The sequence below is a fragment of the Lichenostomus cassidix genome, chromosome 19 (genome assembly GCF_008360975.1).
Source record: "Lichenostomus cassidix isolate B80296 chromosome 19, HeHo_3.0, whole genome shotgun sequence".
Classification (NCBI taxonomy): Eukaryota; Metazoa; Chordata; class Aves; order Passeriformes; family Meliphagidae; genus Lichenostomus; species Lichenostomus cassidix.
In genome coordinates, this window is record NC_139499.1 from 8,551,466 (window position 1) to 8,567,995 (window position 16,530).

General features: G+C 42.6%; 1 protein-coding gene across 5 annotated transcripts in view; it reads left to right on the forward strand.

Annotated features, from left to right (window-relative positions):
* BRIP1 (BRCA1 interacting DNA helicase 1) overlaps positions 1 to 16,491 on the forward strand; it is a 95,083-nt gene extending 78,592 nt beyond the window's left edge. For 2 of the 5 annotated variants that reach the window (XR_014855754.1, XR_014855757.1), the window contains exons 25-26: positions 8,483 to 14,940; positions 15,722 to 16,491. Coding sequence is in view for 1 of the 5 variants with exons in the window: in XM_085078483.1 (XP_084934609.1) it covers positions 8,483 to 8,575 (93 nt within the window). In the remaining 4 variants the exon portion in view is untranslated. Of the gene's footprint in view, positions 1 to 8,482 lie in introns of all 5 variants that reach the window. The other 3 variants (XR_014855755.1, XR_014855756.1, XM_085078483.1) reach the window with 3 other exon arrangements.
* The last annotated feature ends 39 nt before the right edge of the window (positions 16,492 to 16,530 follow it).

The following is a 16,530-nucleotide window of genomic DNA, read 5'->3' on the forward strand; positions in this document are numbered from 1 at the left end:
AGTCCTGCCGGGGTGTGAAACGGGCAGCCTTGAACCTGGGAGGAGCAAGGAGCATCCCAAGGATCAGTTCCAGATGGGGATGTGTGTTGGGAAGGGGTGGAGGTAGTGGATGGTGCTGGTTTTTATAAGCGTTTAATTGGCTTTATCTTTGCCACCTATTTGGGGTTTTGGTGGTGCCTCTTGGGGGAATTCATTTTCTGGGTAACAAAGGTTCATGTGCCTTCAGAGCTGTTCTTCCTTCTGGGTTTGGAGATGTCCTTCTGCATTTATTTCTGTTAAAAATGCATGAGGTGAACGCTGCTGCTGCAGATAAACCATTGCTTTGTACCTGAAGGAATTCTGTGTTTTCTCATAGCAGTTTTCTTTTGGAGGAGATGCAGAAAAGTCATTCATAAAAAAGCCACTGCTCTCTCCTTGCCCAGTCGTTTGCATGAGGGGTTTTGCAGAGCTTACGCTTTCAAACTGAGATGTTCTTCCTGAGGGAAATCAAGGTAGTACAAGTTATCAATTCTTATAAAAACATTCACAGATTAGACAGGAAAATGTGACAATATTGGAGGTGCTCCCATTATTTACAGGGTTGAGCCAATCTATTTTTCTTTTTTTTTTAATTATTACTACATCTAAAATGGCATGTCTTATATTAGGGAATATTTCTGTCAATATTAACTCTTATTTGTATTGATCCTTGTTTAAATTGTTGCTGTGCTTTGCATTAGAATACATAAACATCCTCCAGCTCTTTATATTCCTTTATTCCAAATTTCAAGTGTATCTTTCACATACCCCAGACTTCACCTTTTCAGTCAGCACAATAATGTTGCACTAATAGGAAAAATCAGTTTCTTTTTGTATGGAAATAATTAATATATAAATATTCCTTTCCTATAGTGGTTTATACTGTATAGACTTACAGGATAGTATTACTTGGAAAGCAAAATAATCCTTAATATGGTACAGAATTTTTAGCCAATTTCTGTCTTCTAGAAACCAAATCAAAACTCGGGTAGGGGAGGGAGCCTTGGGAAGGCAGAAATGCTGTCCTTATAGGCAGAGTTTTAAATTCCAAGAGATGCAAAAAATCTGAATATCTGAGCTTCAATTTGTAACATCTGGACTTTGAACCAGACATAAGCAATGTTGAATGAATTATATTTTTCGTGTTTTGTCAAAATAACATTGTAAATACTGAAGCCACAAATTATACTTTAAAATGAAACTGGACATTGACTGTGATTACCCTGAAAGTTGAAGTATTTCATACACAAAGATCAAAGAAATGCTGCTGAACTCTTGCAGAGGAGAAATAATTTACAAAAGTCAGTCCCAAACTTTGGGATATGGATTTAACTATTCCTTTTCTTGAAGGTGAAGAAAGAGAGCCAAGTTTTGAAGTATTTATTTTAACAATTATTCCTGGGCTTGTCCTCTGCTCCAGGGAAGACCTCCCATGGGAATGTTGGGGTTTCTCTCCTCAGCTGCAGGGAGCAAGGAGCTCAGCAAAACCTCATTTGCTGGCTTTGGCAGGATGGATTTGTCCCCCCAGGCTGGGTTGGGATGTCCTGCAGGGCCACCATCCAGCCATGGCCACCATCCAGCCATGGCCACCATCCAGCCATGGCCACCATCCAGCATGGCCAGCCCTGGCCGTGACCCACCTGCCCGAGTCTAGACAGGGCTGAGGAGCACAGGGAGCTCTGTCTGGGGGATTGGAGGGTTTCTCACTTCCTCCAGACTCGCTCCCAGTCTGCTCTCTGTGCACTGCCCAGGTAAATGGGGTTTGCTCAGTGGGAAAATGGTCATTTCAGGAGTTTGGACAGAGCAGAATTCCCAAATTCCCACCACAAACCCAGAGCTTCAGCAGAACCACTGTGCTGTTGTGTTTGTACTCATGGCTTCCACCCCTTTATTTTCCCTTGGTGATTTCAAAATGGAACAAAATGGAGCTCCTGTGGCACAGAGTTTTTCCATTGACCTTCCAACTTTCCATATTCTGCTGCCATAGTGGGAATCTTGGAGCTCTTCTGCTGCTTGGACTGTAGGGGTCTGAGTTGTTAAACCTTTTACAGCTCAGGGGTGGAAGTTGTGTGTCTGTCTTGAAATCGAAATTATTTAAGAGTTAAAATCATTTATAAATAATCTCCTGGCTGAAATTATGCCAGAAGGTGATGCTGAGACCCTCAAGGGTCCTGAGCATTGTTGTATCAAAAAAAGAGTTTGTAGGTTTCTGTTGCTTCCAAAGAAAGTAAACCCAAGAAAACCCATAACTTTTAACTTGCTCTTAAAATCTTACCAGTCTAATTTTTCAGTCATGAGATTTCTGCCTGAAGTACTTTTCTTGGGCTATCTTTGTTTTACACCAAAACAAATATTTTGAAAAATCCAGTTTCCATTGATTTTTCTTCCCCAGCAAAGCAGCTAGGAGCTAATAAAAGGAGGGAAGTTGGTCCAAGGAAAGCACTGTGGCTGTTGGAGATCTGCAGAGCTGGGCTGGGGAGCAACAAGAGCTGCTGTCAATCCCTTTTTCCTCCTCTGCAAGGCACAGCTGGGTTTGTACCCATTCTGGGGCTCCTTTCCAATAGCATCCAAATGGAGATTGAACCAACTAATATTAATTTCTGTTTTCAAATTACCTCAAGTAATCACCGAGAAACATATGAGACTAATAGTGCAAAGCCTGATCTCCACAAAAATCAAAGTGAACTCCTCTGCTCCTGTCTCTGACACACTGATGCTGTTCTCAGCTCACCAGAGAATCAGAGCTGTTTTTATAGGTTAGAATTAGCATTAATTTCTAACCAGGAGCACCCAAAAAAGCTTTACTGAAGGAAATAACCAAGGTACAATAGACACCACTTGCTCAGAATTTCTTCAGAATTTGCAGCCCTTTGAAAGCTTCTAATTGCCCAGTTATTGAGGTATATCCTGATATCTTTGTTCAGATTCATGGCTCTGCTGTCTCTCCATCTCCACCCCATTCTTGCCCAGTGTCCCATGTTCTGTTTTGCTCCTGGAGTGCTGTTTCAGTCCTGCCTTCAATCATCCCAGCAGTGTTTGTTTTTTCCAGGAAGTTCTGTGGAGAACCACTGAGTGTTTCCCATCCGAGACCAGCAGCCTGCCTGTGATTTGGCACACAACAATGGCTTTTTTTAGCTCAAATTTAATTTCTAGGCATGCTATCAATGCCCTGAGAATCTACCAAGCTAAGCTAGTGTACATTTATGAATAATATCCTCAGGATGCAAGTGAAAATTGCTGATGTCTTTAAGCTCTTAGACTCTCCTAAAAACTGTGGCCAGTTAGTGAGTGTGCCCCAGGCTCTGCTTCCTGGATCCAACACACCTCCAGAACATTCATTTAATTGTGTTACATTTCCTAGGGGTGTTCATTGAAGATGTTGGAAGCAAAGCTATGAATTCTGCTTCACAGTCCCATAGCTTATCAATGATCTTTATGCCTGTATAAACTGATGGAATATCCTAAATATTGCTCCTCTCCCAAGGACTGTTCTGTAGCTTGGGTATCAACATATTCCAAGAGATGGATTTTGGTTAAACTGTAGATTGACAGCTCAGTCCCACACTTCTCCCTGCCTTTGTCTCCCTGGGGGAAAAGCCACAGAAAACCTCCAATCTTTCAGCTGCTGAGCTCCAGCACAGCTCTGGCAATCCCAGTTGTTGCTCTTCCCTGGAATCAGCCAGAAAAAGGGCTTTGAAAGGCTCCAGGATGGATAGAGCCCATCTGCCCCCAAAGCTGCAGCAGGATGGGATAAAGGAGGAATCCTCCCCTCAGGATGGCTTGCTGAGGCACTGCAGCTGACAGGTGAGTACTGCAGCTGTCGAATCCTCACTTGCCACAACCAGTGCCTTTCTGCTCTTAATATTAAAAGTGTGTCAGAATTTCCATTATAAACCACTTATTTTGTGGGTTTATAGCTTTGCCATAAAAATACACCTTGGGCTGAGCCCTGGCATGAAGCCATTTGGCTTCTTCTAACACAATATTAATTCAGAACATCCAGACAGTGTTTTTAAACACCACTATCTGAGAAATTGGTGCTTCTTTTTTCTCCCTTTTTTTCTCAAGTACCTTGTTTTCTGCAGGACTCAGAAATCAAAGGTGACCAGATGTAATTGCAACAAGAATTTGCCACATCTGGAGGCCTTTTTGGAAGGACTGAGACCTGTGATAAAAAAACAGAAAGTTCTGGGGACATCTACAGAATTCCCAGGCCAGGTGGGAAGGATGAATACAAACCTCCAGGGCTGAGCTGACAAGGTCATTGTCATCCAGCAATCTGACTGCCATCACCCAGAAAACTTCCAGAAAATAGCAGAAAGGAGGAAAGTCTTGGTCAGATGAAAATATAAGCTAAAATATTCATTTTGGAATCAAATCAAAGAATCTTAGATCACATTTGAAGCCCACAGTGTAACAAATGATTGTCAACCAGTGATCTCTGTGAGATGAGAAATCAGGAGGAAAAACAAACTTGTAATTTGAAATGTAAGGGTTGTCTGATGGGATATTTCAGATCAATTTACAAACCACCAAGCCAGGAGGAGCACATCTGGTCCTTTCAATCCCAGCCCTGATGAATGCCTGGAAAGGTGGGCAGAAAAGGGAACTCCTGGCAGCCAAATCCTGTAACTCAAGTCCTGTTTGTAAAATGAATGATGAAAAGGGGCAATCCTGATCTGATCCCTGGCCTTACTGTGCAATTAGGAAAAGTGATAATCTTCGTTTGTAAAACAAGGAAAATTGGCAGCTGGGAAAAAAATAAGGGAAGTCGTTCAGTTTAATATTAGACTTATGAAAAAATTGGCCATAAAATCTGTACTGAGGCTGGCCAGGACAGAGCCTCAGAAATGTCTGGGGAATATTCTTCAATCAGCTCAGGGAATGTGAGGACATGAAGCTGAAAGTGCTGAGCTCCAAAGGAATGAGGATAAAGCTTCTAGCTTTTCTCTAGATTTGGGCAGTTTACTTTCTGAATGGATATTGGGATCTGTGAAAGGAATGGAATAAAGTCCCCTTTCTCCAACTGGAGTTATTGGACAAGGTGGACTGAAAAAGAATAAATTGGGCTCAAGCAGGGAGAGTGACTGCTGGCAGACGTGGAGCTTTCCAAAGGTGGGGAAATTGATTGAGAAAAGTCATCCTCTCCGAGCAAGAAATGTAACTGAAATGATGGATAAGCTATGGAAGGATTTGGAGATCGTTATGGTTGGTAATAGAGTTCTACAAGCTGGAAGTATTGCCTTACAAATGAAATCCCTGGAAATTTTCTTTAATTACGTGGCTCAGATGAAGCAGAGAATTTGCAGATAACTGATTTGGAGCGAGGAGATTTTCCTAGTGCAGCAGGCAACTCCTTCAGCAGCTACTTGTGGCAGAAATCATATTTTAAAGGCCAAACATTTGCAGAAACTTTCGCTGCTGGATCTGAGGGATGATTTCCTCTTGCACTAAGAAATTTAACTTCTAAATTCCTTGAAATGCAGAGCTGCTGCAAGGCATCGAGTGATTCCCTTGCAGCAGGTGATGTTGTGGTAGGTGGATTTGCTCTAGCTTTGCTCCAGCTTGCACAACTAATTGTAACTTTGAAAATACAACAGCTTGGAGGTCAATAGAAATCCTAAAGGTCTGGGAAGTACCTGGAGAAAATCCTACAGTGTCTCCAGCATCCTCTGAGCCTTTGCTGAAGGTGGAGGTGCCATTGCTGCTGGCACTCGTGTGAACAGGGCTCAAACCACCACAATCCCAGTTCCAGGGTACTGTTTCCATTCCCAGAAGTTTTTCCCAGTTAAATTCAGCTCTCTGAATCCAACAAACACACAGCCTGCACACAGTGGTGTACCACAGATGGGTTCTGAGGGAAACCAAGCTGTTCCCAGCACCTCGCTGGCAGAAAGTGCTACTGGGCATCAAGGGAGTGAACTAGGATGGATAAATGAGCTTTCAACGATTTTTGGACCTCATTCACCGTTCTGATTGAAGTCAAATGGTGGCTGGAGTGGATCCTGCAGAGCCAAGGAGCAGGAAAAAGGGAGAGGAGAGCTTGCAGAGCAGGACAGGGCCTACTGCAGCTTGAAAAAGATGACTTTGGCCCAATACCTGCAGCCCCTGAGGATGGGGAGGAGCTGTGCTCCAGCCTGCCTGGATCAGATTAGCTCTCCATGGTATGTTGGTACCAAGAAAAACACTGCAGTGTGAACTGATGTATTTACAAATGCTCTGGAGCACACTGAACATCATCAATTCCCAGGGCAGGGAATTGCTGGGGGCAGCAGTGATTGATGGTGAGTGCACAGCCTGCCAGGGAAAGGTTGCACTGACAGAAGGGCAGTGGAGGAAGGACAATCCTGAGCAGCTCCCCAGCCAGTGCCACTCAGGTGAAGGGTTTTTTAAGGATTTTTTTAAAGGATTACTGCTACAATTTCAGGCAGATTTTTGTGGCTTTGTTGATACTGTAAAACCACTGCATGAGTTTGGTGAGAAGGAAACCGTGTCAGTGGCTGGCATGGTGTGATTGAACATTTTCAGAAATGTTTTTTAACCAAACCTCTTATAACTGCTCCCATTTTCACCTCCCCATGTTCCAAACACCATCCAGGCTGGACACAGATGCTGCTCCCAGTTCAGGGGCAGCACTGACAGAGAGAGTCAAAGCACTGGAGAGAATGGGGACTTACTGCAACAAAATGTTTGTGTTCTCAGGAGGGAAATCCTCAGGACAGGGAGTTGGAATGGTGGATGAAGACATCAACTCCTGCTCTGGGATTCCTGCTGGGGACTTTGTTTGTTAAACAGCACAGTTGTGTGCAGGAAACATGTGGCTCTATCCTCCATCAGTCTCTCCTGACAGAAGTATACAGTTATAAATCAAAATGTATTAATTTATTCGTGTTCAGGAAGATTATTCTGGGTTTAAATTCTCCATCTCTAGTGGTGGATGAAGCAAAGCAAATCTGAACTTTACAATACCACGTGGCTGAAACATATGTGTTTTTATCCTCATTCATATATAAAATATTATTATGACTCCTGGGGTCAATGCACGTGAACTAAGTAATGGACTGATAATTTTCTTGCGACATTAAACCAAGTGCTGTGAAAATTTGAGGTGATTTTGCTGCAGCAAACAGAGATTCAGCTTTTAAATTTTTGTATCTAAGCCATGCTTTCTAAAATGTCTTATTTTTCTGTACCCAAACCACCCTGGAGATGTCGTGTTACATTTCAAATGTGTCACTGACATGTGCAGCAACAGATAGCAGAGTGACAGAACTGAGGGGAAATGGCTTTTTAACTCATTTGTGTTAATTGTGCACTTTGGTGGCTGAAAACTGCAAGAACAAAACCTTAGAAATTGGATACTTACAAATAACCAGATTTTAGCACCTTTGTTTCATTTGAAAGCTGTTGGAAGTTCCAACCAGCAGGAAGGGTGTAACGCTGGGAAATCAGTGCTGTAAAGATTTTCATCATTTTATAATGATTAAAATCTCTGTTGAATGAGCTCTCATGGAAATCCATGGTCCTGCTGGGTTCCTCTGGGTCACCCAGGAATGCTGACCTGCATCACAGGGACACCTTTCAGGAAACCTGAGGCAGGGATGTTTTCCCATGTAGAAGCTGTTGATGTGGTTTTTATTCAGTGTATAAAAACCAGGTATGGTTTAAAAGTACCAGGTATGGTTTAAAACCAGGAATAGGAAGGAGAGCACTGCATGTGGGAGAAACTCCTGCAGAAACCAACATATTATCATGAAATAGCAGAGCCAGGTGGGACTTGTGCCTGATATTGGGGTCTGTGAATCAATGACATAGATATGTGTATATATCTATATTTTTTTTTATATATATTTATATGTGTACTTGGGAGGTGCTTGGACTGTGGAGTGACACAAGATCTGAGCACCTAAACAGAGAATTTGTGCTTTAAACTTGGACCTGCTGGGGCTGCCTGAGAGAGGTTTGAAGTTGCTGGATGTTTCTGATTTGTGTGACCTCCTGATTTCCCCTCTGCTGAGCTGCCCAGCTGCTCAGTGTAGCAGCTACTCCTAGGAGTAGGGATGGAGTTCTCAGTGTGTCATGAGCACTGCTCTGTGCCTCACTGAGTGTGCAGCTCAGGATTTCTTCAGGATCCCTTAAATCCCTACAGAGCTGAGCCTTGCAGGGCTGATGGTCCATTTGGGGAAGTGCTGAGCTCTCTCAATTCAAACCATCTTGCAGAATGAGGCCAAAGACTCTGAGGTAGGAAGAGGTGTGAGGAGAGCTTTATTAGTATGGCACATATTTAACCCAGAGGAAAACCCACAAATTTTACTCATTTTAAGTGTATTTCACACTTTTCGGCTATTTGAAATAACCACATTTGTAAAAACTCCTTTTAATGAATAGAGCTCTTTATGTACAAAGGCAACCCTTTTTTCTCCCCCTAAGTACAGTCCTTTTAAAAATACTATTTCTTTTGTAGGTCTGGCTGCTTCCCTCGTCTGTTCATTATTGCTTGCTGCTGCAGAACCCTCCAGAAGTGAAACCAGGCAGTTTAGATTCTCTTTTCTCTTAGAAGAGTTTTGCTGATCCATGCCTCATATCCATCAGGACTGATCAGACAGATAAGTAAAGGACTTTTTAAATTATTTGCTGCCAACCCCAACCAACCTGTTCAGCACAGTGTTTGTGTGTGAGGGATGGGATGGAACTAGCTGGGTACAAATTCTGGCCCCATTGGACTCACTGGGGGTTCTGCCATTTGACTGCAACAAAGCAAAGGCTTCACCATATGTTTAAAAAAAATTCACTGGGATTATCTCAATGCTGGTAAATATATTTTTTAATCACCTTCCTTTTCACATTTGAATGTTTTCTTACCTTACATGCCCTTCAAAGTAATTTAACATAAAAACTTCTCATCCACTCCATTTTATTCCAAGTTTGAATTGCTTCATTTTTTTAATTCCTTGTGCATTCAGAGACCCCACATGGCAATGTCTGGGCTGAAAACATGGCAGGGCAGCATTGGCATATTTCATCTTGCTGTGATTTAAACTGAATTAAAGCAAAACAGAAATGAAAACATTGCCATTTGTTTATGTAACTAAAAAAGCCCTATAAAACCATGCCCCAGCTAGCAAGAATATCCTTTAATGAACACAAACCCTTTTTGCAGGCAGGCCATAAACAGAGGGACACACAAACACATCCATGGCATATCTCCCCTATCAATGGCAAATTGCAGCAGCTAAAAAACCTCCCACTATTTGTCTTAGGAAATATCGACCACTTTTACAGGGAATTTGGAAAATATTTCTTCAGCCAGGATTGTGGAAAGGTGAAATCCTGCAGCACAAAGTACAGCCATGGGCACAGAGCTGAACAGAGTGGCTGCTGTAAAACAACCATTTAATAAGGCATTAAAATGCCATCGACTTGGACACAGGGTAAAAAAAAAAAAAAAAAGCTATGAAAACAAATGCCTTTCAAATAATTAGGATCTTATGGCTGAGCTCAGTGTTGATCTCCATGCAGAGATTTTCCTGCTGAAATCAGCCCAGAATAAGGCTGATCGTCTGAGGGGGGAATTAGCAGTGCATAAATCGCCTGCCATGCACAGCCAACCTCCAAACCATCCTGCAGCCCTTCTAGTTCCTCCTTCTGTCCCTAAAGTCTCCTTTCTGTCCCCTAAAATCTCCTTCATGTCCCCTAAAGTAGCTTGGAATACACTAGATTTAGGAGGCCACAATATATTTTGAATTGAATCTCAGGTTTTTATCATGAGTGTGTGAAAGGGTTGAATTTCCTGATTTTTAGGGTGAATCTGGATGTTTATAAACTGACTGATTATCTGACTGATACAGCCAGAAAGAGCTGCAAACCCCATTTCTGGTCTTGAAAATCTACTGTGGGCTTGTTTTCACTTCAAGTAATGTGCTTGTATTAATTTAAAGCTTTAACAGTGGTTTGTAGTGGTAGCTGGCATGTAAAATGCATCAAACTGTTGTAGAAATTTATCCTTTAATGCAATAAAATAATTCTTCAAGAACTATTTTATCCCCTGTAATGTATACAAATACAAAAATAATTCTAGTAGTTGATCATTCCTGTGTTTAAGTCACAACTGTTGTGGTAGTTGTTATTAGCACAGCTCAGAAAAGCTACACTATTAAAAATAAATGTATGTGGAAGGAGGTGCATCTGTGATTGCATAATTAACATGATAAAGTAATAAGGCTGTTGCCCAAGAGTTGGACATCAGATTCTCAGCTTTAAGTTGGAATTTAATAGAATTTTTTTTAAATAGCCTTAAACGAATATTGGTTTTCTTATATAATAACATTACTGTTTTGATCTCCATTTTACAGAGCGCTAACATCAATAATTCAGAGAAATTAATGTATGTCCTCCTGCATTTCATCTTGTTTCCTGTTTTGTCATTAGCCAACAGTTCCCCCTTAGGCACAAGTTTTTAAACTTCCAATCCAGCTTGTGCCTTTCTTCCAGATCTGGAATTGCAGCTATTTGCAATTTTCTATTTTCACACACAGAACTGTGCCCTGTGTGTAACATTCCTAACCAGCAGAACAGGAGATCCTGATACTGTGATTTCATCTATTAATCACTTTTATATGACTTTCTGCTCGCCTGCCTCTTCAAGGTGTGAAAATTTGCACTGCAGAGGAATTTTATGGATTGCAACCCTAAATTTTTGGGAGTAAAATTCTAAATAACTGCTCTGCCTAGAAAGCTTTGGGCAGAATTTTTAGGTTGCTGTGAATTGCTGTTAAACCTGCATTGCCTTTTGGCTGGAAGTACATCCCAATTAGTGACCCTTCCATGGAGCAGTAGCAGCAGAGAAGGGATTTGGGTTTTTTTTTTCCTTTTTAAAGTCAGTTGTAAATGATTAGTCCAAAAGAGGAGCATAAAACTCCGAGTGAGTCCCCTGCAGGAGTCGGCTGGAGGAAATTAAAGGATCAACAACAGAAGGGAAGCACTGAGGTAGGATTGTTCCAGGCTGCAGCCACAGGCTTTCCCAGCACTCAGGAAATTGGCTCCATCAAAAGCTGAGGATGCAGGAGTGAGGATGAGGAGGATCATGCAGGTGATGGTTCTAAATCATGGCTCCACATCCCAGCCCTGTCCAAGGGAGAGGTTTCCTCCCCACCCTGCAAAAAGCAGTGTTTTCTAGGTAAAAATGGGATCTTCTCCTTATGAAGCAACAGGATTGGGCAGGAATGGGAGCTATAAATCTGACTGAACTCAATAAATAAAAAAGATTCAGTTTCCCCAAAATTATATCAGTAAGATGGGGGTTTTTACTGTGCTGTGTTTGTGTGAGAGCTGTGAAACCATGGAGTGCTTGGCAGCCAGGTAAAGCTTTTCCTTTCAAGTCTAAAGTCAATTCATTCTGCAGAAATTTGCATCTTCTGGGCCTGGGATGGAGCTGAAACCTTGCTGCTGCAGCAGGAAAGGATCACAGGAGGGGAAATGCATAAATCTCCATCTGGAGCCAAGTATGCTGGGAAGGAGAAAGGAGATGGGGGAGCAGGAGAGCCACAGCAGGCTGAGAGAGAGCGAAATTCCGAGGGAAAAGTGCAAGAAAGAAAGAGGAATGTCCCAGGAGTGAAGCTCTTCTAACGCCCAATACTTTCATCAGGAGTAAACCACTGGAAAAGCTGTAATCCAAATAAGGAAATTAGAGCAAAAATTAACAATATTCAGCCATTCAGATGTCAAAAGAAACAGCGGAGTTATTGGTGTTAGAGGTTATTGCCAGAGGGGAAAACTCAGCATGTCCTGGGCAATTAAGCTTCATTGGAGAGCATGGATCCCTTCTGCAGGTAAGAAAAGCTTTTATAACATGGCATCTTTGCTATTGTAATTAAACACCATGGGCTATTCTGCATATGAAGCCTTAAACACTTTAGTCCTTTATCAGGGGATTTTACTGGCCAGGCATGTGTGTTCGTAGGGAAAAAAAAAAAAAAACCCCAAAAAACCCTGGCTGCTATAAAAAAAGAAACCCAAACATTTCTTTTTATTACTCGACTCGCTGTATTTTTATATATATCGAGCCAAATTCATCCCTTGTGGAGCTCAGTTGAAGCCAATAAGGGCAGGTTTGGCCCATGTCTATATGAGAAAGGTGGTGACAATTAAAATATATTGTTTAATAATGAGAGCTATGGTAGTGAAGTGTCTTTGTGTCTATGAAATTATACACCACGACACCCAGCCAGTGTGGAGCTGGGACTAGCAAAACACATAAGGCTGCTTTCTGATGGAAAGGCAAAAGCACTCTGACTTTTATGATTATGATTAAATATCACAAAGGCATTTGAGCAAGGCTAATTTAGGTAACATCTCCAGAAGTCTCGTTTATAGTGCACTATTTTACCATTTGAAAATATTTCTCCACTCTTTTTATATGTGGCTCTCAAGGACAGTACGACTGGCTGTTATTAGCAGTAAGTAAAAGAACAGTTTTTATTTCACTTCTATTCGAGGGACTTGCAGCAATATTACAAAAAGGAATGTACCCTATTAAATGAAATGTGAGGACAGCCTCTCCTATCACTTTACACTGGCAATTCCCAGTTGTTCCCTGCTCGGGGCATGGTACCAACACATGAAAAAAGGCATTGTTGATACCTTGAAGAGCTGAAGGTGTTGCCAGTTTGGCAACAAAAACCCCAAACCAGAGGAGCCCTCGGTGTGCAGCAGGACAGAAAGTTGTGGTTCTGTGGATCCTACAGAGCAACTCCTCTGTGTATCCCTGGAGTTAGCTCAGGGTGACTTTTACAAGCAGCAGCTTGCTGTGCTCTCTGCTGACTTCCATCCTCCTCCTGCTGCAGCTCTGGGCAGTGGTTGTTCCTAGCAGGAACCACATCCCTCATTCCAGGCTCTCCATGCTCTGCCAGGGCTGCTGGCCCAGCTTGGCCTTGTAAATGTCCCAAACCTTGGGTTGAAGCCTTTCCTGTTGGGGCTTCACCTTGCCAGGAGGGGAGGTGGGAGGCTGAGAGGGATAACAGGAGATTTCCCCTGAGGAAAAGCCTTTTCCCCTCTCCTGACCCTTGGCAGCTGCCCCTGGCTCCCTGTCAAAGAGCTTTAGGAACTGGGGTGGGAAAGGTCAGAGCAATTGGAGATATTTTGTTGAATCAGGGACTAAACTGGCTCTTGATGGTCCTGCCCAGGAAAGTAAGGAAGATGGAAACATCTGACTTAGCTGATGGGCCAGCAGAAAAGGCAGCTCTGAAACAAAACTGAAGAGATAAAATATCAGTTCTAATGCTACTGCTTGCCTAAGGACTCTCTGACCCCCAAAAATGAGAGTGGGGAGAGAAACACAGAAGAATAAAAATAATTTTTGCTTTGCTTATTACTCATTCTGAATCTCTTTTATGGAAATCTGGCCTTTGGCATCGAACCCAAATAATATTTTATTAGAAGAAAGCATGATTCATTGAAATGGAGCACTTCAGTGTCTATGGAAAGGAAAACTGGGAAGGACACGAGAGGAGCTCAGCTGTGGAAAACCAATTCAAGGAGCTGCTGCCACACAAAGGATCTCAACCCACAGAAAGAAACAACAGAAAGGAACAAAGTATTTCCAAGGAAACACTTGAATGGGGTGTTGGAGCCAAATAAGGAATTATTACTATATTAGCCTGTCAGGAAAGGGTCATAGAATATCTGTGGAAGGAGAATATCCTGTCATTTGGAAATTAATAGGATATTTTTATTAGCATCAATGGGATGATCAGGACTGGCCCACGTACCTGCAAAATTGAAACTGAACCAAAGAAGTAATAAGAGATCCCAGGAGGAAGGGGATGTTTAGTCTGTCTTAAATGGGATCAAAGTTACTTTTCTCCCTTTTTGCACATTTTCAGAGCTCTGTTTTTCAAGCTGTGAGGATGGTCAGTGGGAACATCAGTATTCCAGCCGTCACTGCCTCTTGCTAAATGTCCTTTATATCTTCAAGGACAATATTTTCCCTCTTGGCTTTCCAAGCAAACCCCTGCAGCTCTCTGCACTGACACCTCCCAGGCTGGGAGAGCTTGGACAATGTTTATCCAGAGTTCAAATCCCTTTGTCCTTAGCTGGTACTGGTGGGGACAGGCAGAGGGGCTGCAGGCCTGTGCTCAGCTCTGGTGCTGGGGGTAAATCCAGTCCTGAGCTGTGATCCTGGACAGAAATCCCACTGGAAGCTTTTCCTGCCTCTGAGCTGTCTGCTCGCCTTCAGGATGATGAATGGTGGGAAGGGAAGGCTGAGGGGGAGTGAGGGGAACTCTGCAAGCTTTGAACTGGAGCTGTGTCATCAGAAGGAGGAACAGATTCATCTCAAGAATTTGGATTTGGCTAAAATCCTTTTTGTCACCTTTGGTGTTCTCATGGAAAAGGCTTAGACCAACTCCTCACCCAAAGATGTCTGACCAGGAGAGACACTGTGGATTTGCCCTGGAAATGGAATGGATTCCCTGTCCCCTGTGCCACTGCTGCCCTGCCCTGGCTGCCCAGGAGTTGTCCCCTTTGCCTCCAGCCTGGGCAGCCCTGTCACACCAACTGGCTCAGGCTACCTGATGCACCAGGCAAGTTCAGCACCTTTCCAGGATGTCCTGTGATTGATTCCTCATGTCCAGGGCCAGCTGCTCCAAAGTTTCAGGCTAAAATGGCTTCCTGCATTTAGAGGGGATAATCAATGGTTTGAGTATTATTCTGTCACATTTTCAGCTAATCCTTTGTGTATTAGGTTCACAACTGATATTAAATATAACACAATATTATTTTCTCTCAGTAGCTGGGCATGAGCAAACTGCAATTCTCAGAGTGTGGCTTTTGTCATCCATCAAACTCAACTCCTCCATGCCTCATTCCTAATCTGCACTGCACAGCCAAGGCTGCAGGCTGGGCTTGCTGAAGGGAAGATTAAAGGTTGGTCCTGCTATACTGAAATATATAAAATTTTCCTTTTGTCTTCAATAGAAATAGGCCTGAACCTTAAGATTTTGGCCCGAAAACTCAAAAATGCTGCTTTTCATCTCTGCTGAACTGCAGCAGGCATTGTTGTGTGCCTTATGTAAGGCTGTTGAGCAGGAATGGTGTTGCACACGTTGTTCTCTGGACATGTTGTTCTCCAGTAAATACTTCTCCAAGGATGTGTCCATCCCTGCTGGCAGAGGCTGAGGATTAATCCACAAATTTGGCCCAGAGTCCTGTTATCAGTGTCAACCTCCCAGCTAGAAGATACATTTGTCAAATCTGGTCTTTCAGGACTGTTAAATCGTTGCTGCCCAAGTAGATGATGCTGATATTCCACCTAATTTTTCCTTTTTTTTTTGAAACGTCATTTTTCCACCAGTTTGTAAATACAGCCCTGCTGAAAATGTTCCTCGAAACTGCAGCAATGTGTGGTTGGAAGCAAAAAAATTCATGTTTGCTGAGAACTAGGGAAAATTAGGACAAAAAGAACCCAGATGAGAAATGCTGGCATTTAGCAAATGCTCATTCAAACCTCCTTCCCATCAGGATTTTTCAGTGGGAGAAGAGCCTTGTGAGCTGTTGTAGCTATTCCTCCTTTTCCTTCCAGTGAATTTTGCTTTTTTTTGTTAAACAAGTTTCTAATTAACAAAAACAGCAATTACCCTGAATTTAACTGAATTAGCATTATTAGCACTTTGCACTAATGAATCAAATTTTTATTTCCTTCTCTCAGGATCTGGTTCCAAAGGTGAGCTCAGGGGGACAATTCCCAGCCTGGAATTGCTGCACAAGCTGGGTGAATCCATTGGGAATTCTGCCCTGGCATTCTCAGAAAGGAACATTTGCCAGCCATGACCAGGAAAAGGATCTTCCTGCCAGGAATGGAGGCTTGGTGGCCACAAACACCCAGCAGGGTGACAAAAAGCCTCAAGGGCATCACCTTCCCTTGCTGTTCCCCCAGTCCTCTCTCAGTGAGGCTGAGCAGCCCATGCCGAGTTTAAACTTCAATTTCAATTTAATTCTTTATGTCAATTAAATTAAATTAAATTCCTTAAATTAAATCAATTTCAATTTAATTCTAAATTTCCTTCTGTAAGACACAGGCTGGGCTGTCCTGCCCAGTGCTGGTGCAAGGAGGGGCTGTGAACCCAGAGCTGAAACCACCAACCCAAACCCCATTGCCTGCAGGGATGCATTTCTCTCATGGCACTGTTCTCACATTAAATAAGGTCCATGTTGGACAAGGCTTTGTGCTTTGCTTGTACCACTCCCAAGATTTTAATTTTTAATCTTGATCCTGTACTTTGTGGAGAGCAAATCAGTTCAAAACGTGATGTTTCCTACCACTAAGTCACAGGCTCATGATTTCTCTTCCAGCCTGCTAGCACAGAAACAAAACCTCTCTAATCACACTGAATTTAGGCTGCCTCTTGTCACAGTCAAGTGCATGGCACCTCCTTGGAGCAGGTCCTTAAATTCAAATATTGTTGATTTTTTTGCTGTTTAAACTACTGCAGAAACAGGAGAGAGGAGGTTTTTTTT